General features: G+C 39.2%; 2 protein-coding genes across 4 annotated transcripts in view; both read left to right on the top strand.

Annotated features, from left to right (window-relative positions):
- The window catches only part of ARHGEF7 (Rho guanine nucleotide exchange factor 7), a 113,172-nt gene extending 107,147 nt beyond the window's left edge, over positions 1-6,025 (top strand). For all 3 annotated transcript variants that reach the window (XM_070751171.1, XM_070751185.1, XM_070751181.1), the window contains 2 exons: positions 2,436-2,490; positions 5,251-6,025. In XM_070751171.1, coding sequence (XP_070607272.1) covers positions 2,436-2,490; positions 5,251-5,373 — 178 coding nt within the window. In that variant the 3' untranslated portion in view covers positions 5,374-6,025. The remainder of the gene's footprint in view (positions 1-2,435; positions 2,491-5,250) is intronic.
- A 6,479-nt stretch (positions 6,026-12,504) lies between these two features.
- On the top strand, positions 12,505-26,700 carry TEX29 (testis expressed 29). The gene is given in 5 exon segments (XM_070751851.1): positions 12,505-12,529; positions 12,532-12,678; positions 17,925-18,035; positions 24,513-24,582; positions 26,571-26,700. Coding segments are annotated over 5 exon segments (483 nt in total).
- The last annotated feature ends 287 nt before the right edge of the window (positions 26,701-26,987 follow it).

Raw genomic sequence — 26,987 nt, 5'->3', positions numbered from 1 at the left:
CAATAGAAGCAAGCTAGAGTTATTTGCTATATAATACCAGAAAATATGCTTGGCAAAACTAAAAATAGCCTTTCACCAGAAGAATCTACACCAACTGTAAGGCACATTAGTGGAAATGTTAATGATTTGAGGCTACTTTGCTGCATTAGGGACTGGACAGCTAAACCCTCAGAATTCACTATGAATTTTATTCTTATACCAAAGGATGCTTGAGGATAAGATGAGGCCATCTATCAGAAGACTGACACTTAGCTGAAAGTGGACTTTATAACATGACGATGACAACAAACATTCTAGTAAATTTATCAAGGAATGGCTGGGGAGAGAGAGAGAGAGAGAGAGAGAGAGAGAGAAATTGAGTTCTGGAAGTCCCAGATCTAAATCCTTTCAAAATGTCCTGAGATGATTAGAAATTGTTGGTACATACAGAGAATCCCTCAAACATTGCATAGCTGAAAAAATCCTGTATAGAGGAGTAGGAAAAAATTCCTCCCAATCAGTGTTAAAGGCTGGTAGATATAAGAAATGCCTACCTTGAGTGATTTTTCCTAAAAAAAGGAATAATACCAGGCAATGTTCCCTCTATTTTCCCCCCGGTGTGGGTGGGAAAGTATAGTGTCTGAGCGGCAGTCCCTTCAGGACTGGGCAGCACAGAAGTTAAATAAATAAATAAACAAACAAACAAACAATTCTCATTTCTCTTTTTTCTCCCCTTTTTGCTTTCATTTCTTTCTCTCTCTCCCCCTTTCTGTCCTCTCTCTCTCTTGTTTTCTTCCTCTCTCATTCACTCTTTCTCTTTTTCTCTCTTGCTATCTCTCTCCCCCCCTCTTGCTCTCTCTCTTTCTCACACTTTCTCTCTCTTTTTCTCACTTTCTCTCTCCCTCTCTCTTGCTCTGTCTCTTGCTCACTGTCTCTCTTGCTTTCTCTCTCTCCTTCTCTCTCTTCTCCTTTTCTCTCTCTCTCTTGCTTTCTTTCTCTCACACAAACTCTCTCTCTCGCTTTCTCTCTCACTTTCTCTTGCTTTCTTTGTCTCTCTTTCTCTCTCTCCTCCTTTTTCTCTCTCTCTTTCTCTCTCGTACATCACACCGGCAACAGAGAGAGAAAGAGAGAGCGAGAGAGAGAGCGGAGGGCGGCTTGCCAGTCCGCGGCCCCCTGGATGAGCAGCCCCGCATGGCCCCAGCACCGGACTCTGCCATCGCCTCCATCCCCCGTCCGGCTCTCCAGCTAAGAGGCCTCAGCCACGTCCACCCCTTCGCCCTCCCCAGCGTCCACGGCACCCTGTACCACCTCCGCCTTCTGGTAGCGCACCCAACCTCTACCTGCAGGAACAGGTGGTGGGGCGCCGTGAAGGGCCATGCTTGAAGGCCACCACGGCGCCGTTGTTGTCACAGCACAAAGCCACGCAGTCCTGGATCGCTCGCTTCTCTGGCCAGCAAAGCCGGCTGCCCGGGAAAGCGGCACGCTTTTCAAACACGCCGCTTTCCTGGGTAGCCGGCTTTGCTGGCTGGAGAAGCGAGCAATCCGGTACTGCGTGGCTTTGCGCCACTTCAAAAGTTACTGCGCGGGGGGTTCTTAATGGCTGCGCGGGCGCGCATCCACACAGCTTAGAGGTAACAGTGATACCAGGTATTATTGCCAAAGGTGTTCTTATTTTTTTCTACCGAAGGAAATGACACATCTGTTAAATTTTTATTGAATAAATGATTGTTAAGTCATAGTTTTTACAGTTTTTATTGTTACATTACATCAACTTTATTTTTAAATGGTATTTGAATGAAGGTGAAATATTAATATGTCCACATATTTAAAAACAAAAAAAACTTTACATGGGGTGTACTTATTTTTTATGTGACTGTATATCCTATTGAAATTCATTACTTAATTGCCTAAAATGTGGATCTTCAGTCCACTGCTGCCCATTTAGACCAATTCTAATAATGTTGGGTTCTCTAACTTTTCTCTTTGCATCTTTCTTCCTTTGTCCTTGTGCCAGCTGGGAATTGATCAGTGTTGTGGTAAGGTGGCATTCTTGAGTACCCTGGGATTTCTGTTTTTATTTGTGCGTAGGATTGCAGGTGTTTTAGTGTGGTTACGTGTATTATTTTTATATAAATGTACATCTGAAGAGCTGCTTTATTAAAAAAAAGTTTGCAATAAATAGAATTGCTCTTGAACAGCATTTGATAGCAGATCCGTCCCTAATCCAGGTTACTTTATAGTTATTAGCTTCATAAGCTTATTCCTTCTCACATGCTCACAAAAGTCTTATTTAAAGAAATACCAGAAAAGACCAAGATTTACTGCAGATGGGGCAGTTTCAATAGCTTTTTTTGTATCTTTTTCATCCCACATTATATAGTTTTTGATGTTAAATCACCAGTATTGATACAATTTTATATATATTAATAGTATTTTATCTTAATTTTCTGTTTTAGAAGTCTTGTTGACACAGTATATGCATTGAAGGATGAAGTACAGGAATTAAGACAGGTTGGTAAAACATACTATATTTTACAATTGAGTATAAGATGATAGACTGTAGCAATTATGTCAAAAACAGGGTGACCCAACAACTTAAGCCCAGTAAGCCAATCTAGGTATCACATCATGCAACACAAGCAAGAAAGCTGCTAGTCAGTAGGGAGATTGATATAGTAGCAGCAGCAACTCCAACTGATTTCTGAGGCTCAAGCTCAGGTAGAATCTCACACCTATCTATCCGAATATTAGATGATGGATGAGATGGGGGATTATTAGACACTGGAATGAGCAACACAACTGCAAGCCTCAATGAAGGCACTTAAGGCTTGATTAAGAGTTCAGGAGGTGGTACGAGTACAAGTTAGCAGGAAATATTATTTGAGGTGGAAGATATCTTCCCTCGAACACATGTTAGGTAAATAATGTTGGCCCCTAATATGATTTGTTTGCTTATTTGTACCCGGACTATCATTAAGTGTTGTAATTCATGGTTTTTGATGAACATGTCTTTTCTTTTATGTACACTGAGAGCATATGCACCAAGATAAATTCCTTGTGTGTCCATTCACACTTGGCCAATAAAAAAAATCTATTCTATTCTATTCTAAAAGGCAAAATTAGACATGCAATCTGCACAGACTACATTAATTCCAGTTTAAGAAAAATTCACTGCTGAGAGCCCCTCAGAGGTTGAAACACCTGCCACAACGTACTGCTTCTGAGTTTAGCTATAGAAGAATCATTCTTTAAAAGCTCTAATTTCAGCTAGTAATTGTGTTTATCCACAAGAAAGTTCTGGATAATTATTTTGTAAATTAATAAAATATTGAACATGAGAATTTCTTTGATACTCTGCCTCCCTATTCCCCTGTAAAATATATTTTGTAATGTTATTTCTCACTTTGCACCTATCAAAACATCGACTGGAACTCCTCCTAATAAGAAAGATAATTCTTTTCCTAATCTACATTTATAACATTTTTAGAGGATTTTACAAATAGAAAATATGCTGAGCTCAGAACAAAGCAAACAATATTTCTTTAAATAAACCTCAAGCTATTATTTCAAGAGAGCACAAATACAGTGGTACCTCATGATAGAACTTAATTGGTTCCAGGAGGAGGTTCGTAAGGTGAAAGGTTCGTAAGATGAAACAATGTTTCCCATAGGAATCAATGTAAAAGCAAATACAGTACAGTAATGCGTGCAAATCCTTCAGGAAAATCCCAAACTTTAGAAGGGAGGCGAACAGAGGGCAGGGAGGAACAGCTAAAGGGGGCGGGTGGAAGAAGCAAGGCTAGGCTAAAGGGTGAGTGGGAAGGAAGAAAGGCAAGGGGGGTGCCCCTCCCTTCTTTCTTCAAAAGACCCGTTTCAGTGCTTGCAAACACGCTGTTCTCCTAGTTATTTAAATGGAGGCTTTTCCCCCTCCAAGCTGCCCCTCCCTTTTCTTTCTTAAAAGGACACTCTTTCAGTGCTTGCAAACACGCTGTTCTCCTAGTTATTTAAATGGAGGCTTTTCCCCCTCCAAGCTGCCCCTCCCTTTTCTTTCTTAAAAGGACACTCTTTCAGTGCTTGCAAACACGCTGTTCTCCTAGTTATTTAAATGGAGTCTTTCCCCCCTCCAAGCCACCCCTCCCTTTTCTTTCTTAAAAAGACACTCTTTCAGTGCTTGCAAACACGCTGTTCTAGTTATTTAAATGGAGTCTTTCCCCCCTCCAAGCCACCCCTCCCTTTTCTTTCTTAAAAAGACACTCTTTCAGTGCTTGCAAACACGCTGTTCTCCTAGTTATTTAAATGGAGTCTTTTCCCCCTCCAAGCCACCCCTCCCTTTTCTTTCTTAAAAAGACACTCTTTCAGTGCTTGCAAACACGCTGTTCTCCTAGTTATTTAAATGGAGTCTTTTCCCCCTCCAAGCCACCCCTCCCTTTTCTTTCTTAAAAAGACACTCTTTCAGTGCTTGCAAACACGCTGTTCTCCTAGTTATTTAAATGGAGTCTTTTCCCCCTCCAAGCCACCCCTCCCTTTTCTTTCTTAAAAAGACACTCTTTCAGTGCTTGCAAACACGCTGTTCTCCTAGTTATTTAAATGGAGTCTTTTCCCCCTCCAAGCCACCCCTCCCTTTTCTTTCTTAAAAAGACACTCTTTCAGTGCTTGCAAACACGCTGTTCTCCTAGTTATTTAAATGGAGTCTTTCCCCCCTCCAAGCCACCCCTCCCTTTTCTTTCTTAAAAAGACACTCTTTCAGTGCTTGCAAACACGCTGTTCTCCTAGTTATTTAAATGGAGTCTTTTCCCCCTCCAAGCCACCCCTCCCTTTTCTTTCTTAAAAAGACACTCTTTCAGTGCTTGCAAACACGCTGTTCTCCTAGTTATTTAAATGGAGTCTTTCCCCCCTCCAAACCGCCCCTCCCTTTTCTTTCTTCAAAAAGGGGGGGGGAAAAAGAAACCCCTTCATCCCAGCAGCAGCAGCTTGGGTTCATAAGGTGAAAATAGTTCGGAAGAAGAGGCAAAAAAATCTTAAGCACCGGGTTCGTATCTTGAAAAGTTTCGATTTTTATGCCGCCCTTCTCCTTAGACTCAGGGGGGCTTACAACATGTTAGCAATAGCACTTTTTTTAACAGAGCTAGGCTATTGCCCCCACAATCCGGGTCCTCATATTCTGAAGGTCTCCTCATTGTAGAAGCCAACTTCTTCTGGAAGCCAATGTTCTTACTCATTTAAGGCAAATTGTCATAATGTATTTTGGGTTTGTTTGTTTGTTTTGGTCAGGATAATAAAAAGATGAAGAAATCGCTGGAAGAAGAGCAAAGGGCTCGCAAGGAGCTTGAAAAGCTTGTCCGGAAAGTTCTAAAGAGTATGAACGATCCTTCTTGGGATGAAACCAATTTATAAAAAAAAAAATATTATTTTTTTTCTTTCTATTGAAAGACCAGTTGTCAAATCTAATTGTGGAAGCCTTCTGATATTTAGTCAGTGTTGCATATAAAGCACTACAAACCAGGATTAAACTGGATTGAATTATGTTTCCTATATATAATAAAATTCAGTCCATTTATGAAGCTGTCTTTACTTAAATGTAGATAGCGTGGATCCTGAACTTGACCTATCTTTATTTCTTTTTAAACTGCCTCATTTTTTCAGCAAGAAAAATCCATCTTCCTCTTGTAAATATTTGTAATTTTGAATTTGTATGTGATCAGTGTATCAGGACTGATATAGTATTCTCCTGTCTTCCTATATTGATTTCAGCTAAGCAACAAACAAGGCAGTGGCTGATAATATGCTCCTAATATTTACTGAAAATTATGTACTGTTAGATGAATTGTTTTTAAATTTTCATTCTCAGGCATCAAATAGGAAACATTTTTTGGTAATTCCAAGCATATTTCCCAGTGTTCAGCCTATTTTAATAATTTAATTAAATTTATTTATGTCTGTTTAAACCTTCAGACACCATTTTAACATGAATTTTAAAAATACCGACTGTCAATGCAGTAAACTGTCAATTGGCATCATTTCATATTAAAGATAAATATTTTAAGAATCAAGACTTACATGTTTCTTTTTGGCATGTTAAAATACAGAATAGTCAAGACAAATATGCTTGCTCTTATTTTAGTGGCTAGTTCTTATATAACTTGTATATTAGAGTTTGCAATAGTTGTGCATATATTAAACAACTGGGGAATGTTTTAATGAATCACAAGGTACTGTTGTCAGAAGAGAAGTACAAGTCCATGATGTGTTTGTTTTGTGAAATAAATGTATTATTTATTTATTATTTTAGCATGAACATAGCAAGTTTTAGGTTAACATGTGTCTGTAGTGCTTTAGAGTCAAATCTTACTTTACTGTGCAAACAATATTTTTTTCCTTCTATGATCTAAACGAAATAATAGTCCTCTGACCTCCGTTCTATTTATATATATAAAATAACAAAAATGGCTTCCTGAAAAGCAATCACTTGTGGTGCTGTAACTTTTTTGTTATTTGTTTGAAATGTATGTAGATATGGGAAAGTACATATGGATTCTTTTAAATTACATTTTGGTCACATAATACATTTTTCAATGTTCCGAACTAGTTTGCACCTAATTTTTCAAAGTATTTGGTATTTGAAGTCAATTAATGAAAACCTAAATCTAGCTATAGTACTTTAAAAATAACTTTCTGCTGAATTTAGGCATGTATATACTAAGAAGAAGAATGCACAAATTCTATGTGTACTAAAAGCAGCTTTTTTATTTTCAATTTTCTTCCTGCTTCTTGGATAGTATAAAACTATGTTCCGCTTAGAGGTGTGATTGCTCTGAAAAAAAGAGGGAGGAATAAATCAGTTTTTAAATAAAGCTGCTCTCTCAATATTGGCTTTCACGCTATGTGGATAGAAACATGTTCTTTCCTGCCAGTCTTTTTTTTATATATATATATTTTTACATTCCACATTTTTAGCTTAGAAAATTCTGTTGTCAGCTACTGATCCTTCAAAAAACCTTCAAACCTTCAGCTAATGTCCAAGAATAAGGAAAACATCCATCATATTTATATTGCAATATAGATTTTAAATTGCTTCACGTAATGGGGGTGGGGTGAGAATTCAGAATACTATTAGAAGAGCAGTTCTGTGTTTGTCATAATTTTTAATTGTCTAATTCTTGTATTCAGCAAAATAGTAAAACTTGAAATATCTACTAAAATTGTCAAGGCAGCTGTTATGGGAGAGGGCATAGATAAATACCTATTTTATAAAATAGCTTTATTCAACCTTAACTAAGGCAAACGCTACAATTGTGTGGGAACTGTCTAGAATCCTTCAAAGACAGGATTAGAGGCCATGGAAATAGAAAGCCCCAGTAATAGCTGACTGAAAAAAATTACCAAACTAAAGGAAAATCAATCATTAAATTCCCCTCTTCAATTTGTTTTATACAAATTGTATCATTTTTTCCCTTTTTTGATTCTGTTGCTGTTTAGCATAAGAAATCAGTTTGAATAACAGTTACAGATTATGATTGCAATTGGAATTGGAATTTTGGTCACTAAGCATTGTGTTCATTATGAAAGTCATTAAACAAATGATGAATGGCCATTAAGTCAATCCAGCTTTCCCAATCACATTTGACATCTATGGAGGACAAACCAATCTGTTTGGTGGGAGGGTGTGTGTTGTCCTTCATTGTACAGACAATCCTCGAGATGTAACTGGTCACTTAACGGCTGTTTGAAGTTATGACAGACTCATCTCAAAACTACTGACAATCGTTTCGAAAGTATAACCGCTGCAGTCTTGTTGTGCGATTCAACAACTTGCATGGATGTTCACCCTTATGACCCAGCACAGGGATACTGCAACAATGCCTATTTCCCTCCATCAGCCTTTGGCTTGCTCCAAACATGGCCATCCAGGTCATCTAGCATCTAAGGTAGCCTAAAGTTGGACAAGCAGAAGCTACCGGTGCCTGTTGCAACCTGTAGACTGAAGCCTACTTTCCATTACACCACCCAAGGGACTTGCAGGACTCAACCTGCTCCTCCAGGTCTCAACAGCACCCAACGTATCTTTCTGGTTTTGGCAGAAGGGCCCAGCCGATTCGATGCAAGTCTCACTTTTCTTACAGAGGCTGCCTGCTTATGGCAAACTCATGCTATTCTGCAAGCAGTTAGTATTCTCGCGAGTCTGTGGGTGGGCTCAGTTTTTTTAAGGAGCTTCCATTTGTTTGTGGAGCCACATTAAAAACAGAGGCTCATAAGAATACAGCCGTCTGGCTTAAGGCTAGAGAGGGAATAGGCCTCAGCCTCCAAGCTTTAACAGCCCCCTGGGCATCAGTAAATTCTACTGCCTGGCTTTAGATGCCTTGGGTGGCTGAATGAGTGGGTGGCTCCCAAGAGGCAGGGAGTAGAAAACCACATGCTTCGGGAAGGGGTAGGGTAGATGGGGGCCTGGGCCTGCATTAGGCTTCTTGCGACTTCCATTACACCAAGGCCAACTCACAATGGCTGTCAAGATGTGTCCCTAATGCGTAGGCTCCATTAGGGTTGTATTTTGAGGACCACCTGTAGCTTTTTTAAAAAAAGTTCTTTACTAATTTTTGGCCAAAACATTATCTTACGCTTTTAAGTACCATTGATCCAACAATCCAGTAAAAAAAAATCCACCATAGCTAAGGAATGATCCAGAATCACATGGCAGGTCAATTTATCTATATTAGAAAATGCACAGGATAAATGAATTTCAGGATTAATTATGAAATGTATTTGTTTTTCAAGTTCTTAACCAAATTAATGATTAACAAGTGCATATTATTGTTAAGACTATCCAGTCTACATGTCCCCCGTTATCCCACTCAAAGTGATGAAATTCATGTTGTATTGTTTAAACAGATTATATTAACAACTCTATATTAAAAATTTATAGTCAATTCTTAATAGCTTCTCGAAACAGATGCGAAAGGAATTCTATGCCACAAAGAATTCAAATTATATCCATCGAGTTTAGTACCCAAATTTCTACCCCAAGTGTTTCAAGTGTTATGATAGGTAAAACAGGTTCTCTTGAAAAAGCTTTTTATAACATGGATGAAATACTTTACTATTAAATGAAACATCCATTATTCAATAATATTAATTATGCTGATATATGGAGTGTGTAAATTTTATAAAGGATCATTGAATTCCATTCATTTGAAACCAGATTGGTATTTGTATCTATTCCTTTTACAAAATATACCTAAAAGTTACAGAAAAGTCTGAGCAGCTCTATGTTTATATCTTTTATACTGAACAGAACTACCCTCCTGCTTAAAAGATAAATTTTCAGTGTATTGAAAGCTCAACTGTTACCTTTGCTTTCAGAAATTAAGACATCAATAAATGCTATACCAACTTTATATTTAAGACACTCAGAAAGTTGAAAACAACATTATCTCTTGGTCTAACTCCTGGAAATTTCTATTTTTGCTCTTTGAACAAAGCCTCTCTTATCACTGATGCTGTGTAGTCAAAGCTGAATGAGAAAGAAAATAGAAATCTTATGCTCCAGCAATCTTATCTACCTAGAGGGAAAAAAAATAAAGTTCTTAGATCCATATAAAGCAGTTTGACTTTTAACAGACGGCATATGGTTAGTGTTTGTCTACCAAAAAAAATCATTTAAGGTTCTTGTCCTTGGTTCCACTGGTGTGCAAAATATTTCAGGTTCAACTCAATTCAAATTCTATTGCTAATTTGACAATATCAGCAGTATTTTGAGTTGTGTCCTGGGTAAATGTACCCGAGCAATGGAATAGTCTATGGGGCAACTACTTTCTGTCAAAACGTGAAGGTTGAGGTGGGCAAGATTGGAATCAATGGTTTCCAAGCCAGAGGTGGTTGCTGCTATTTAAATGTAGAATGTTATTTGATTTCAAAATCTCCAAACATGGTGCTAAGTACTCATTAAAGTAGAAGGAAGAAGTCTCACGTTTAAACTTCTAAGAGGATAAAACTCTCTGTCTTTTGCATTCACAGTGGGAGTGTGGTGTGTAACTTTATTGTCTGCAGTTATGATTATTTCTACCCAAGCTTTGCCAATGTGGGAGCTGAGTTAAGTTGTCAAGCATCAAAACCATTAGTGATTTACTACGAAGCTCAGATTGAGAAGCTGAACAAAACCAAGCACAGCTTTGCAGAGTCTCTCTCCAATTGAGTAGTGTTTATTTTTATTTGAGAGGCACACTTTGTGATCCCTGAAGAACATATGTTTGTGGATGTTTCTAGATCTACTATCATCACTTGACACATAGGCAGCCTTAGAGTCTAGGTCTCTAGAAGAACCTTATATTAAATCATAATTATATACTCTAGATCAGGGGTAGGCAAAGTTGGCTCTTCTGTGACATGTGGACTTCAATTTCCAGAATTCCTAAGATAGCATGATTGGCTCAGGAATTCTGGGAGTTGAAGTCCACAAGTCACACAAGAGCCAACTTTCCCTACCCCTGTCCTAGATATATACTACGTACCTTTGGCAATTTCAGAGCTTCCAATGATATGGAGTTAGTAATAACATTCTGAAAGAGGCATTTGAGGAGAAAGAAAAGACCTATATAAGATATCTCTGAATTCTAATAGACAAAAATATAAATTGGATTTTTTTACTGCTTACTGCAGTTGTGTTGGGAATGCCAAAGCATTTCCAGATTGAAAGGATTAGCTGGTGGCATCAATGTCGCCCAGGGGACATCCAGTTGGGGACTTTCATGTCCCTGTTAAACTGCCCAACAAAGTGGTACCATGTATCTACTCATAGTTGCCCACTTACAAATTGCTAGGCCCAGTAATGGAAGCTCACCCCTATCCCAGGACAGCAACTGGGTCTTAAATGCAAGACTGTTGATTGTTGGTCCAATGTCCTAACTAGATGAGCCACCATGGTCCTTAATTTTCTATTTATCACCCATTCTCCCAAAGTTCACAAGGGAACTTATGCTCCAAATTACATGGCATTCAGCCAAAAGACCTACAAAAGAACATTTTTTTGCATAAGACAAAGTGATAATGATGCCTAAAGGCATATACTGTATAGCATGATAGCCAAAATCTTTCTAACACTTCTTATTGTCTCAGATATGCTCCACAACTCTTAACTTACATTTTTTCCTAAATAATTGGCTACACTCCTAAAACAAGTGAGCTGTCTACTTTGGGGTCTTCTATACCAGTGACTTTCAACCTTTTTTGAGCCACGGCACATTTTTTACATTTACGAAACCCTGGGGCACATTGAGTGGGGTGGGGGGTGGGTAAAAAAAAGTTTGGACAAAAAATTCTCTCTCTTCCTCCCTTTTGCTCTATTTCTCTCTCCCTCCCTCTTTCTCTCCCTCCCTCTTTCTTTCTCTTCCTTCCTTTCTTTTTTGCTCTCTTTCTCTCTCCCTCCCTGCCTCCCTCTATGTCTTTCTCTCTCTCCTTCCCTCCTTCCCTCCCTCTCTTTCTCTCTCTCTCTCTTGCTTTCTTTCTCTCTCTTGTTCTCTCTCTTGCTTTCTTTTTCTTGTTCTCTTTCTCTCTCTTGCTTTCTCTCTTGTTCTCTTTCTCTCTCACTCGCTCTTTCTCTCTTTCTTGCTTTCTCTCTTTCTCTCTCTCTTCCTTTCTCTCTCTGAGCTTCATGGCACACCTGACCATGTCTCACGGCACACTAGTGTGCCGCGGCACACTGGTTGAAAAACAGTTCTATACCACCCATAAACATTTTAAATATAAAAAAATGTGCTGAAGTACATAACATTTGGTCATTAATTACTTGCTGATTACATGTTTTAATTTTAGAAAATGAATTATTAAACAGAGATAATAAATCCCTTGGTTTATTAGAAATATGCCATCAGGAAAGCATTGGGAATTGTTAGTTTACTATGTTGAGTTAATTTACTGTACTGTAACATGAGGTTATTCGACTCACCTACCTGTTGGCAGTCCTCATATCCTTAGTCACCTATCAGTTGATATACTTAGAGGAGCCTTCTAATTAAAGCACATTTCATTCTACATCTTTCTTAGAGTAAACCAGATCCTCTTTCTGTTTTCCATTTTTTCCCCTTGCATCAGTCATCTCAATAATCCAGTGTTTCCCAACCTTGGCAACTTGAAGATATTTGGACTTCAACTCCCAGAATTCCCCAGCCAGCAAATGCTGGCTGGGGAATTCTGGGAGTTGAAGTCCAAATATCTTCAAGTTGCCAAGGTTGGGAAACATTGCAATAATCAGTTCTCTTGGTGACCAGTTTAATGACAACACAAAACAGAACTGTGATGTCATGGTTATTTTCTGTTCCTCACTATGGGAGGAAAAGGACTTCGTAGACTGAGTTGATGAGCCAATTGTATGGCTATATTCCTTAGAGTGAATTACTACTTGTAAATGGAAATACTGATTTTGCCAAGTCTTTCTGAAAGCAAACTACTGTCTACTTCCATGCCCTCACCCCATCTTTTAAAAAAATTGATAGTTATATTAGGTATTTTTATACATTGATTTTAATCACCATATTAATGAAATGCTTAGAAAAACGGGATCAGAGTTTATTTTTCCAGTACCTTGTCTACTGTGGCTTCCTTCAGGTGCATGCATTATATTATTCTTTAAGTTCAACAGTGCAACACAATCACCATTAAGGATTCATCATCTGGAAAAAAGAAGTAATTTTCTTCGCTATGGATTTGCAGGTAAGTTGGGACTGATGGCTATTGGTACTGTGGTAGCTAAATACTCATGGTGATGTTTAGTAGTAGCAACCTGAACAATAATATATACCAAAGCTTATGTATTAAATAGCAGGACCAGGCAAAGCGGGCGTTACAAAGAGATGCTTTGCAAAACATGTTGAGACAAACAGCACTGTCCTTGAAGAGTTCAAACAGCTGCAGTCTTTGCAAGACTTGTGTGTATCTGGTATTTTTCTATTAATATCAATTTGCTTTTAATATTGTTTGTTCCCCAGAGTTGCTATCAGGTGACCTTACAAATTTGATTTTTTTTAAAAACATTCCCAGAAATATGAAAATAGTATTTAATTGGATTGTGTGTATAAAATAGCATAAAATATTGTGCAAGGACATAAAATGCGATGCTGCCTTGAAATAAATCAAAGCTATGTGGCCAAACCTATTTTATTTCTTTTAAATATAAAATAATAAATTAGCTAATCTGGATTCAACAAGGATACATCACTTACATTATTTCACTTACATTTTGTGTCAAATATGTTGTCCTCCTATTATTATGCACTCTTGTCTCAGCTTCTTATGTTTGGTATCCCATTATTAACACCAGTCCCTTTAAATAATTAGTCCATTTTTGTAGGAGTTCAAAAACTCTAAATGTGATTGTTCTTCATGTATATAGAAAGTGCTTGATTTATCTATTCTATAGATACCAAAAAAACACAAACTTTTAAAAAGTAGTTGTATGATTCAGTGAGAAACTTGAAGGTACATATATATTAAATTTAATTTTGTTAATATGTTTAGAAAGCCAAGGGGAATAAACAGAGTTAATTGTTTTATATGTTGATTTTTTCTTTGAGATTTTGAGCTTGAGCATGTTTTGCTCAAATAAATGCCAGTATGGATCAAAATTGAGACTGAAACTAACATAACGGCTAGAGCAATACTAATACTTTCTTCTTATTGCTGTGTTTTTTTGCATAATGCGTCAAAGAATATAGGCTATCGTACACCAATTTATTGTCTGCTAGACTCACCTGCAAGTATTTTATGAAAAGCACTTGATAAGGATTATTTTGCCTTTCTTATAAACAATCAACATGGTTACCATTCATAAGAGTCATTCTGCCTTCATTGACTAGGTTATCTTCATCTGTAATTTGTATTTTAAAATATAGCGTGATAGCCTCTTGTTCATGTACAGATTGTTGAATCTTCCTAGGAGCCTGAACTTGTTTTGATGAAACAGTATTTCGTGTGTAGGATTGGTTTCTCTTTTATATTGCTCTCATGATTCAGGTATTCATTTGGACTTTGTTGTTTACTGTTATATTAAACAAAACCAAAGAATTAAGAATTCCTTAAAAATTAAGTATTAGGTACAACAAATTTGTTTGATTTCGTATATCTCACTGAAAAGGAGCATTTGCTTTCATCACTATAGCTCATTACTTGGGGATTCTCTCCCCCCCCCCCCCATCCATTCATCTAAAGCTGGAGGAAGACAAACCACAGTGTCTTCCATCATTGTATTTTAATTAATTGTTAAGTGAACTTAACAATGATTATTATGATTTAACAACCACAATACATTCACACACCACAAGAATTTATTGAGGCTTTTCAAGCCCCTAATATTATTCCCCAGAGCTCATCTTACTCAACAAACACAAAAAACCAATGAATCCAAGTCCTGAGCAACTTGAAGTCTAAGGGCAAAGAATAAGTCGAAAGTCAACACTCCTGGTCTGAAATCAAGTTACACGCTCACAGTCCGAGCACAATGCATGAAACCCAAGTGCAAAATCCAAGATGCAAAGTTCAAAGTCCAGTCGCAGGATCAAGGCACAGAACACATGAACATGAAAACAGATGAGTTGTCTCCAATGTCACTTTGCTCCATGTGCCAGCTGGAGTAAGCCCATTAGGAGGAGCAAGGCTGTCTCTGCGAGTAGACTCGACAACCTCCATTGCAAGGTGGGACATACAGTACTTCAATCTAAAACCTTCGACTTTTCATCTTCCTCTAGCTCAATGGTTCTCAACCTGGGGCTCGGGAGCCCTTTTGGGTGTCGAACAACCTTTTCACAGGGATAGCCTAAGTCCATGAGAAAAGACAAATTTCCCATGGTGTTGGCAACTAAAGCTTCTATTCTGGCGCCTTGGAACATATTTTTACAATCCAACCAGTCAGGCTTTTACAGTGGGGATGTCCCTCTGACCTTCCTGCCAAGCAGCTTAAAGCTCTTTTGGGAGAATTGGTGCTAGAGTTATGGTTGGGGGTCACCACAACATGACCTGTATTATTATTATTATTATTATTATTTTTATTATTATTATTATTTATTATTATTATTATTATTATCATCAGTACAACACAGCAAACGAGATCACTATGCTGGATTTCGTATTTCATCACCAGTCGGGCGCTTCCCAAGCACCTAGGACTGCGTGATGTAGCGGCGGATTATGTTTGCCGATCCCAGTAAAGCGGCCTTTTGCAATTGACAGATGGAGATTTTGTCAATTCCGATGGTTTTCAAATGTCCGCTGAGATCCTTTGGCACTGCGCCCAGCGTGCCAAGTACCACTGGGACCACTTTCATGGGCTTATGCCAGAGTCGTTGCAGCTCGATTTTTAGATCTTCGTATTTCACTAATTTCTCTAGCTGCTTCTCCTCAATTCTGCGGTCCCCTGGGATTGCGATGTCGATGATCCATACTTTCTTTTTCTCCACGATCACTGTGTCTGGTGTGCTATGCTTCAGAATTCGGTCAGTCTGAAGTCGGAAGTCCCACAGTAGCTTTGCTGCTATTATTATTATTATTATTATTATTATTATTATTATTATTATTATTATTATATAACAATAACAATATAATAATAATAATAATAATAATAATAATAATAATAATAATAATAATAATAATAATAAATAGATTTGTATGCCACCCCTTTCCAAAGACTCGGGGCAGAGTCTTAAGAGGTCGTGGCATTAGAAAGGTTGAGAACCACTGCTCTAGCTCCTTCCATTCAGCTGTGCATTCTTTGGGATCTGGCAACACAAGCAGCTCCTCCTTTGCCCCACTGACTGGCTGCAGCTATGTTTCCTTGTTACCTGCACTTCTAATTAGGTCCCTGAGCTCTCCAGCTCTAGTTGCCTCTCCCCCCTTTCTTCTTCAGTTGTTTCCTGATGGCCTATCCTAGGTTCCTGGCCTCTCCCCTTTCCATGGCCCATTCACTTCCTGACTCTCCCCCATGCCCTAGCCCTCATCTAACAACCCAAGAGTTGTCTCTTCATCGTCTTGAAAAAAAGCCATCACAGTTATTAAATGAATTTGGCTTCCCTACTGACTTTGCTTGCCAGAAGATCACAAAAAGTAATCACATGCCTTCCAAATACTGAGACCACCATAAATAAATGCCAGTTGCCAGGTTTTGATCAAATGATTATGGAGATGCTGCAGTGATTGTAAGTGTGAAAAAATGTCCATAAGACACTTTTCAGTGCCACTGTAACTTGGAATGGTCACTAAAATGGTTGTAATTCGAGGACTATATCAGTGAAAGGTTTGAATCTGCTTTTACTTTATTTATTTGTTTGTCAATCATGTATAGGAGAGTAGTAGTTTGTAGAAACATAACATAAGTAAAAAGTAACAATAAAATAGGACAATAGGGAAGGGACGGTAAGCACAGGCAATTTGTAGTTGTAAATGCAAGTTATTTCCCAGTGACACTTTATTTACTTCTAACATATTGTGTATATATTCTATAACATTGCTGTGATCTTGATGGCTCTAGGAATGATGATTTCAGAATACGTACTTTTCCACCATTTTTTAACAACATAGTTTGAGTTAGTTAGGATCTGTGGATTAAATTCTTCCGATAATATAAATTGCTGAGGAGCGCTCTCTGGTGGTAATTACCTAAAAAAATCTAAATTACCATAAATAAGATGAAGCTCTGAAAATAGTAAGAGCACACAAATTCTTACAAGTTTAATAAGGAGGCTCTAAATGTATGTTCCTCTTAAGAGTTCCAGCCTTTTGTTATGAGTAGATAAAATGTTTTAAAGCAGATATGACATGAAATTTAAAAGATGCGTCCATTCATCTCTGATTTCAAATGAAAGTTGTTTGTTTGTTTTAACCACCATTGTTACACTGACTAATAATTTTTTGGAATTTTTAATAGTCACTGAAATAAAAAATGTTGAAGATGCAGAAGTCTCCCTCTGTTTCTCTCTAAAATTTATTCATCAATCCAATTGGATTCTGGGCAGGTTACAACATATATAATAGAATAAGAATAGAATACAATAAAATTTAGCAAATATATAACAGAAATAATTGTATACCTTACCTTGCAAAATTGCAGTGTTCTTCTTGTGCTCTCTTGATAATATACATAGAAACATAGAAAATTGATGGCAGAAAAAGACCTCATGGTCCATCTAGTCTGCCCTTATACTATTTCCTGTATCTTAGGATGGATATATGTTTATCCCAGGCATGTTTAAATTCAGTTACTGTGGATTTACCAACCACGTCTGCTGGAAGTTTGTTCCAAGCATCTACTACTCTTTCAGTAAAACAATATTTTCTCACGTTGCTTCTGATCTTCCCCCAATTAAGATTGTGTCCCCTTGTTCTTGTATTCACTTTCCTATTAAAAACACTTCCCTCCTGAACGTTATTTAACCCTTTAACATATTTAAATGTTTTGATCATGTTCCCCCTTTTCCTTCTGTCCTCCAGATTATACAGATTGAGTTGGTTAAGTCTTTCCTGATAAGTTTTATGCTTACCGTAGTTATATACAACCTAGTTATAAAAAGTCAGAGAAAGGAGTGATATATATGCTGTTTTGAATTCCTGGACAAAACGTGGAATATTCTACATTTAGACAATCTGTAAATATTTGCACCACAGTTGTCTCGTGAAATGCATATATTAATGGCCTTTCAATTAACAGTTATTACTTCTCCTTCAATAGTGGGAATCCTAATGTATTAATGTTTACTGAGAGCTCTTAGGTTTTATGATAATTGAGTATAATTTATAATAAAACGACACATCATAGTTTAGATTTGGCTTGATCTCATGATTTCAATTGCATGTGTGTCTCTGTGTGTATTTGTTTGTTCGTTTGTTTATTGGATTTATCTCCGAAGACTCGGGGTGGCCTATAAATCCAAGATACATATATATATAACTTTGGGTATTTCTCTTTTTTGAAGTATGTGAACTTCCTTTTTATGAAGTGTGCGAGACAAATGTATCAAGGATTGAGTGCACAGAGCTAGGATGCTGTTACCACAAAGAGACATGCTATAAGAAAGCTGTACCAAGTAAGTAATTATCACAGTAATTCAACAATAGCCATTTGATAGAAACTACAGCAATATCACATGTGTCATGACACTGTACAAAAGACACAAATCTTTGTTATTTGCATGTTGCATGAGGTATATGGACACTGTTTAGAGTGACCCACTCCCTTCTTAACAAGGGGGGAGTTGGGGAGCCCTTGCAGAGCAGTGCCGAGGATTTTAACACATTTTTCGCTGATAAAGTCGCTCGGATCCGGGCGGATCTTGACTCCGATTGGATAACAGAGTCGACTGTCAACGAGTCAGTCGAGGTGACTGGGGCACGTACTTGTCCATCTGTCTGGGAAGAGTTTGATCTGGTGACACCTGATGAAGTGGACAAGGCCATTGGAGCTGTGAGTTCCGCCACCTGGTTACTGGATCCGTGTCCCTCCTGGCTGGTTTCGGCCAGCAGGGAGGTAACATGGAGCTGGGTCCAGCAGATTGTCAATGCTTCTTTGGGGAGAGGGTCCTTCCCAGCTCCCTACAAGGAGGCACTTGTGTGCCCCCTCCTCAAGAAGCCCAGCCATTCTCAACAACTATTGTCCAGTCTCCAACCTTCCCTTTATGGGGAAGGTTGTTGAGAAGGTGGTGATTGTCCAGCTCCAGAGGTCCTTGGAAGAAGCCGATTATCTAGGCCCTCAGCAGTTAGGATTCGGGCCCAGCTACAGCACAGAAACTGCTTTGGTCGCGTTGATGGATGATCTCTGGCGGGCCCGGGATAGGGGTTTATCCTCTGTCCTGGTGCTTCTCGACCACTCAGTAGCTTTCGATACCATCAACCATGGTATCCTGCGCCGGCTGGAGGGGTTGAGAGTGGGAGGCACTGTTCTCCAGTGGTTCTCCTCCTACCTCTCCGGTCGGTCGCAGTCGGTCACAGTCGGTGTTAGTGGGGGGTCAGAGATTGACCTCTAGGCTTCCCCCTTGTGGGGTGCCTCAGGGGTCGGTCCTATCCCACTTGCTATTTAAACTGCTGGGCAAAATTATCCAGGGGCATGGGGTGAGGGATCATCAGTATGCTGATGATACCCAGCTGTACATCTCCTGTCCAGTCAATGAAGTGGTGGAAGTGATGTGCTGGTGCCTGGAGGGTCTGGATGGGTGTCAACAGACTCAAACTCAGCCCCTGATATGACGGAGTGGTTGTGCGTTTTGCTGAGCTATTCAAAATCTTAAAAGATGATGCAGTAAAAGTGCTACACTCAATTTGCCAGCAAATTTGGAAAACTCAACAGTGGCCACAGGATTGGAAAAGGTCGGTTCACATTCCAATTCCAAAGAAAGGCAATGCCAAAGAATGTTCAAACTATTACACCATTGCACTCATTTCACATGCTAGTAAAGTCATGCTTAAAATCCTACAAGCTAGGCTCCAGGTGGATCGAGAACTACCAGATGTACAGGCAGGTTTTCAAAGAGGTAGAGGAACTAAAGATCAAACTGTCAACATACGTTGCATCATGGAGAAAGCTAGGGAGTTCCAGAAAAATGTCTACTTCTGCTTCATTGAGTATGCTACAGCATTTTAATTGAGTGGATCATGACAAATCTAAAAGACACAAGAGTACTAGACCATCTTATTAGTCTCTTGAGAAACCTTTATGTGGGTCAAGAAGCAACAATGAGAACTGGACATGGAACCAGTGTTTGGTTCAAAATTGAGTAAGGAGTCCAGCAAGGTGGTATACCCGTGATGGCAAGCCTATGGGAAATGTGCCACAGGTGGCATGCAGAGCTATATCGAAGGGCATGTGAGACTTTGCCCTTTGTCAGCTGCAGTGCGCATGGGTGTGTGCTGGCCAGCTGATTTTAGGCCTTGGGGAAAGCTGTTTCTCCCTCTGGATGCTTCAGGGAAACTTCCCTGAAGCCATGGAGTGCAAAAATCTGCCAATGGAAAACAGGAAGTTCAGAAAAACAGACTTCCGGTTTGCCCTTTGTGCTGTTTTTTGCACTCCAGAGGGTTCAGGGAAGCTTCCTGAAGCCCCAGAGTGCGAAAAACAGACCAACGGACAAACCAGAAGTTCAGAGTATGATAGAGAACAGGAAGGCCTGGAGGAATAATAATAATAATTAATAATAATTTATTAGATTTGTATGCCGCCCCTCTCCGAAGACTCAGGGCAGCTCACAACAATAATAAAAAACAATATAACAGTGAACAAATCTAATATTAAAAGAAAAAGATATATAAAACCCCAGCAATTAAAACCATACAACACATACATACCAAACAAAATATAAAATCCTGGGGGAGGTGTCTTAGTTCCCCCATGCCTGGCGATATAGGTGGATCTTGAGTAATTTGCGAAAGACAAGGAGGGTGGGGGCCGTTCTAATCTCCGGGGGGAGTTGATTCCAGAGGGCCGGGGCCGCCACAGAGAAGGCTCTTCCCCTGGGGCCCGCCAAACGACATTGTTTGGTCGATGGGACCCGGAGAAGGCCAACTCTGTGGGACCATATCGGCCGCTGGGATTCGTGCAGCAGAAGGCGGTTCCGTAGGTATTCTGGTCCAATGACATGTACGGCTTTAAAGGTCATTACCAACACTTTGAATTGTGACCGGAAACTGATCGGCAGCCAGTGCAGGCCACGAAGTGTTGTAGAAACGGTGTGAATCTGGGAAGCCCCACAATAGCTCTCGCAGCAGCATTCTGCACGATCTGAAGTTTCCGAACACTTTTCAAAGGTAGCCCCATGTAGAAAGCGTTACAGTAGTCAAACCTCGAGGTGATGAGGGCATGAGCGACTGTGAGCAGTGACTCCCTGTCCAAGTAGGGCTGCAACTGGTGCACCAGGCGAACCTGGGCCCTCCTCGCCACAGCTGAAAAATGGTGTTCTAATGTTAGCTGTGGATCGAGGAGGACGTCCATGTTGTCCATGTGGTCACGATAGGTCGAACACAACTTCACAACTAACAACAACAACAACAAAAAAGTATCCTTTAAAATAATTGGTATATTTTTATATTGCATAACAGCTACAAATTTGGGGTGATAACAAACATAGGTCCTAAACACCATTGATACTGGTGCTACATGTTAACATTTATTAATGTACAAAGGCCATTTTTAATGAGCTACACAACAGAAGCCAGAGTTATGTAGAACTTAAAAGCAGAGGAACATTATTCTGAATTGGTATTCATAATTCTCTCTCAGAACAAGTAGCTTTTAAATATCTGAGTTATTTCTCTTGTTATAAAATGAAGAAGACATAAAGTATGCAAAACAAACCTAGAAAATGTAAACAATGGATTTATCAATCTTCCCCATTTTTAAAAAAGATACTGGAAATGTCATCTCTCTTCTCCCTTTCCCCTTGGTTTAAAAATGTACCTTGCTCTTCTCCCTCTTAAGAACCAAAGCAAGTGGATGTTAAAACATTTTCCTTTTCTGGAAGATTACTGGTGAGCAGGTAAACAAGATTTTTGCAAATGAAAGCAAAACCATGCATAAATACCATAAATACCAATGCCTTCGATTTTTCATATTGGCCCAGCAATTCTCCATCACAATTTTTACAAGCAGATTTTGTTTATACTTTATGAAGGCAGTTTTGGTGAGTTTCCTACTCCATTTCTCTTCTTTCTTGCTTTGTAAGTATTGAATGAACAGAAGGCAGTGTCTGATTCATGATAGAGATGCTTCAATTTCATATAAGCAAATAGCCATTTAAGCCAACAAGATTCTGAATTATTTATTAGCCAAAACAGAAGAGATACAGAATATAACATTCTTAAGAACTTGCATTTATTTGCTGCCCAATAATAAGAGTTCTCTGGATAATATTTGAAACAATGATTATTGATTTAAGAAATTAATTACTGTGTAGCATCTCCGTTTTCTCTAAACTCTCCCGAGTCCCTTCAAAATGGCTTAGAAATGCTTTAGAATAAATGCATAAATGGCAGTGAACTAAAAGGCTGTGAACCTATTATAAAGGTCCATAATCAGCAGTTCAGGTATAGCCAAGGAGTGGACAAATCAAGCGGCTTCATGAGCCCCCTAAGAAGCACTCACACTGGATACCTTGACTGTATTGCAATTTAATGACAGAAATTTGTAAAATAATTTTAAAGCAAATGAAAATGGGCTTTGCCAAACTGAATTAAATCTACACAGCTTCTGTCTTAAATACAGTGGTACCTCTGCTTAAGAATGCCTCTATTTAAGAACTTTTCTAGATAAGAACTGAGTGTTCAATATTTTTGTGTCTTCTTAAGAACCATTTTCTACTTAAGAACCCGAGCCCGGAAAAAATTCCCAGGAAATTTGAGAGCGGCATGAAGGCCCGGCCAATTTCCTGCCATTCCCCCTGGGTTTCTCTCTCTGGCGCAGTGTATGGGAATCAGCCTTGCGCCGGGTGTATGGGAGGTCCCTCTTTTTTCCCCTAAGTCTTAAAGTTTTGGATTTCTTTGATTCCCCTCACCTCACCTTCTTCCTTCGGCAGCGACTGTCCTCCTCCTCCTCTTCCTCCTCCTCCTCCCACCCAAATTCCGAGCTTTTATTTCTTTCCTAATGGATTTGCACGCATTATTTGCTTTTACATCGATTCCTATGGGAATAATTGCTTCTACTTATAAACTTTTCTACTTAAGAACCTGGTTACAGAACGAATTAAGTTCTTAAGTAGAGGTACCATTGTATGTCCTGACTAGTGTAGGGTTCCTTGTCTCCGGTGCAACTGGTACACTCTCAGAGACCTGCCCGGGCACGCTTATGCCTGGCAGGCAGGCACGCATGCATTGGCATGAGATTTGGCTTCTGGGTATGCACTGGAAGCAAAATCTCATGCGAGGACGCTCCCGTGCCAATTTTTGGCAATGTGCGGAAGCAAAAAATGCCAAAAATTGGTGAAATCTTACATGCGCGAGTGTCCTCATGCAAGATTTTGCTTCCGGCCCATGCACAGAAGCTAAATCTCGCATGGGCACGCACATGTATGTATCAAGGACTTGGAGATGCGTGCACATCTCCATTTACGCTTCCACACTATAGTGTGGCCTGTACTGGGTGCAACTGCCCTGAGTCTACAGAGAGGGGTGGCATACAAATCCAATAAATAATAATAAATAAATAAATAATAATAATAATAATAATAATAATAATAATAATAACCCACTACTGGTCCTGACAAAGCTTTATGGTCATTTGCAGAAATATTTGAGATGAGTTGTGATTCCTTATTTCCAAGAGCCAACGAGGAAGAGCGGGGTGGGGGAACCATCCCATCTCCTGTTGAATATTGTTTCTTGGAGGAGCCCCTAGAAAGTCTGGGTTTAGGAATACAGTGTTCCCTCGATTTCCGTGGGGGATGCGTTCTGAGACCGCCCGCGAAAGTCGAATTTCCGCGAAGTTGAGATGCGGAAGTAAATACACCATTTTTGGCTATGGACAGTATCACAAGCCACCCCTTAACACTTTAAACCCCTAAATTACCATTTCCCATTCCCTTAACAACCATTTACTCACCATTATTACTGGTACTCACCACTGAATAAGACACTTAGTGATCCTGATATTTATAAACATAATTATTTACTAACAATAATTATTTTGTTATTTATTTGCAAAAATTATTAGTTTGGCGATGACATATGATGTCATTGGGTGGGAAAAACCATGGTATAGGAAAAAAACCGTGAAGTATTTTTTAATTAATATTTTTTGAAAACCATGGTATAGGCTATTCGCGAAGTTCGAACCCGCGAAAATCAAGGGAACACTGTAAAGTAAAATAACCTTATTCTAATTAGCCTTCATTTTTAGAAGGACTTTCTCTTAAAAAGTGAGCCTTTTGTTTTAATACTGGTAGAACCCAGGTTCTATGATCTGAAATGGTAAAATACAAAATGTTGAGAACTGCTGATCTAGTGTATGTATTTGTATGTCATTCACAATCATGTGAGGGAAATCCTGGGTAAGGAATTAGCCAGCTATTCAGAAGATTTGAATACCTGCTGGTAGAATTAGGAATATTATTCTCCCTTGTGTTGGTCTGGTTTTAAACTGATACACTACACCCTCCTTCAAATAGGGGATGTCTTAAACAGCAACTTTTTGTAATGCATATGTAGACTAATATGCAGATGTGTTGGTTAGTCATCTTCCACTCTTTTCAAATCAGTACATAAAGTATATTACAATTGAGTGGAATATTCTGGCTTTTGAAAATCATCCCCCAGGTTGTCATAGCTGTGGAATGATGGATGATAACTTCCATGAGTTATGTACTTAGGTTAGATATTGAGATGCAAAAACTTAATCATAGCATTTGTGTGATGGCATCACCATTCACAGATCATTATTTTAGCTTTATTATTTTGATGCAGGTAATGCTACTGATAATTTAGAAATAAATGTTTGTATTAAATGTTGCTTATAATAAAAATTAAAAAAATATTTTTTATCTTGTTTATTGGTTAAATAAATGTTTCTTTTTCTTTCACTGCTTTAGGTTATATGAAAGCTTTTGTTGCCTTAATAGTTATTATACTGGCATTGTTCATCTTATTTATGCTGCAAAGGTAAGGAATACAGTGCAGAGAAGGACTTTTTGATCATGTTTATGTGTGCATATAATACATTGATGGATTCTAATGGATGTAATTTGTATAGAAAAATAAACAAATAATTTTTGATAAACTGATTTTTAGGAACTCCTCATTTTGGAATTGCTGATGAACATCAAAAAAATTCTAGGTTTCCTACCCTAATTTGAAACCCACCAATTAAGCAAGATCCCATTGCAGAATACTGCTATGTTCCTATTTATTACTTTAGTAATGAATAGAACTACTAATAAATAGTGTTAGGCGAACTGAACTTGCACAGTTCGGGCTCGTGCCGAACTTTGCAGTGTTCGGCATGCCGAACCTGAACCCGAACCTTTTTTAAAGTTCGGGTTCGGGTTTGGCCTTTGCTCGAACACTGCGAAGCACCGTCGCCCGGGAGGAGAGTGGGAAATCTCACGATAGGATTCCGGCCCTATTTGGACAGGGAGTCATTGCTCACAGTCACTCATGCCCTCATCACCTCGAGGTTCAATTGCTGCAACGCTCTCTACATGGGGCTACCTTTGAAAAGTGTTCGGAAACTTCAGATCGTGCAGAACGCAGCTGCGAGAGCCGTCGTGGGGCTTCCAAGATTCGCCCACGTTTCCTCAACACTCCGTGGCTTGCATTGGCTGCCGATCAGTTTCCGGTCACAATTCAAAGTGTTGGTCATGACCTTTAAAGCCCCACATGGCATTGGACCAGATTACCTCCGGAACTGCCTGCTACCGCAAGAATCCCAGCGACCGATAAGGTCCCATAGAGTTGGCCTTCTCCGGGTCCCGTCGACTAAACAATGTCGTTTGGCGGGCCCCAGGGGAAAAGTCTTCTCTGTGGCGGCCCCAGCCCTCTGGAACCAACTCCCCCTATAGATTAGAACTGCCCCCACCCTCCCTGTATTTCGTAAACTACTCAAGACTCACTTATACCGTCAGGCATGGGGGAGGTAAGATATTCCTTCCTCCTAGGCCATTACAAGTTATGCATGGTATGTTTGTGTGTATGTTTGGTTTTATAATAAGGGTTTTTAGTTGTTTTATTAATTGGATTGTTACATGCTGTTTTTATCATTGTTGTTAGCCGCCCCGAGTCTACGGAGAGGGGCGGCATACAAATCCAATAAAGAAATAAATAATAAATAAACAAACAAACAAACAAACAAACAAACAAACAAACAATAAATAAATAAATAAATAAATAAATTCATTCATTCATTCATTCATTCATTCATTCATTCATTCATTCATTCATTCATTCATTCATTCATTCCAACGGCAGAGCTTTGACGTCATGGAGACTCCTTCCTGGCTGGCCAAAATGGGGAGTTGAAGAGGAAATAAAGCCATGGGCCAGGAAGGAGTCTCTGTGATCTCAAAGCCCCGCCCCTGGAATCCCATTGTGGGATTCCCCACCTCCTTTTACTTCCTTTTATTTTTACGGAAAAGGACACCACAGCGGTGCTGCAAGCAAAAGGAGGTGGGGAATCCCACGATGGGATTCTGGGGGCGGGGCTTTGACATCATGGAGACTCCTTCCTGGCCCGTGGCTTTATTTCCTCCTCAACTCCCCGTTTCGGCCAGCCAGGAAGGAGTCTCCATGACGTCAAAGCCCCGCCCCAGGAATCCCATCGTGGGATTCCCCACCTCCTTGTTTATTTTTACAGGAAAGGACGCCACAGCGGAGCTGCTGCTTTTCGGGTTCGGGTTCGGTGAACTTACCCCATTCCGCTGCCAAGTTCGGGTGAGTTCCCCAAACCCGAACTTCGTTGGGTTCGCCCAACCCTACTAATAAATGTATATACATACTTATATACCCATCTTGCTATTTCTGTTTGGGATAGTGTTATGCAAGGCATAGAAAAGAAGAGATTGTAAGCCAACAATATTAAGGCATGATGTACAAGAAGTAAAAGGGAAACATGGTTAAAACTATAAATATCAAATAATTGAATGTCATTAAAGTTGTTTAGGTGGGAAGGAAAACTTGTCAGCCCAGAAAAAGAAAAAGAAAGAAGACGAAGAAGACAAAGAAAGCGTAGCTGAATCAGATAGCACAAGTGAATCTGAAGAGGAGGAAGATGAAGAAGACTAGGTTGACGCTTTGAAATGTAAGCATATTACGTATCTTGCTAAACTTGTCAAAGCATGGAACTCTTTACCGGATTCCGTAGTGTCATCCCCTACCCCCCAACATTTTACCCTTAGACTATCCACGGTTGACCTCTCCAGATTCCTAAGAGGTCAGTAAGAGGCGTGCATAAGTGCACTAGTGTGCCTTCCATCTCTCCTATATCTTTTCTTCTATCCCTATATCTTTTCTCTATTCTTTCATTGATATATTTTATTAATATATCTTCTATTCTTTCTCTGATATATTTT

Source organism: Erythrolamprus reginae, chromosome 4 (genome assembly GCF_031021105.1).
Source record: "Erythrolamprus reginae isolate rEryReg1 chromosome 4, rEryReg1.hap1, whole genome shotgun sequence".
Lineage (NCBI taxonomy): Eukaryota > Metazoa > Chordata > Lepidosauria > Squamata > Dipsadidae > Erythrolamprus > Erythrolamprus reginae.
Note: the sequence above shows the minus strand (reverse complement) of the source record. Positions and strands in the feature narration are given on the sequence as shown.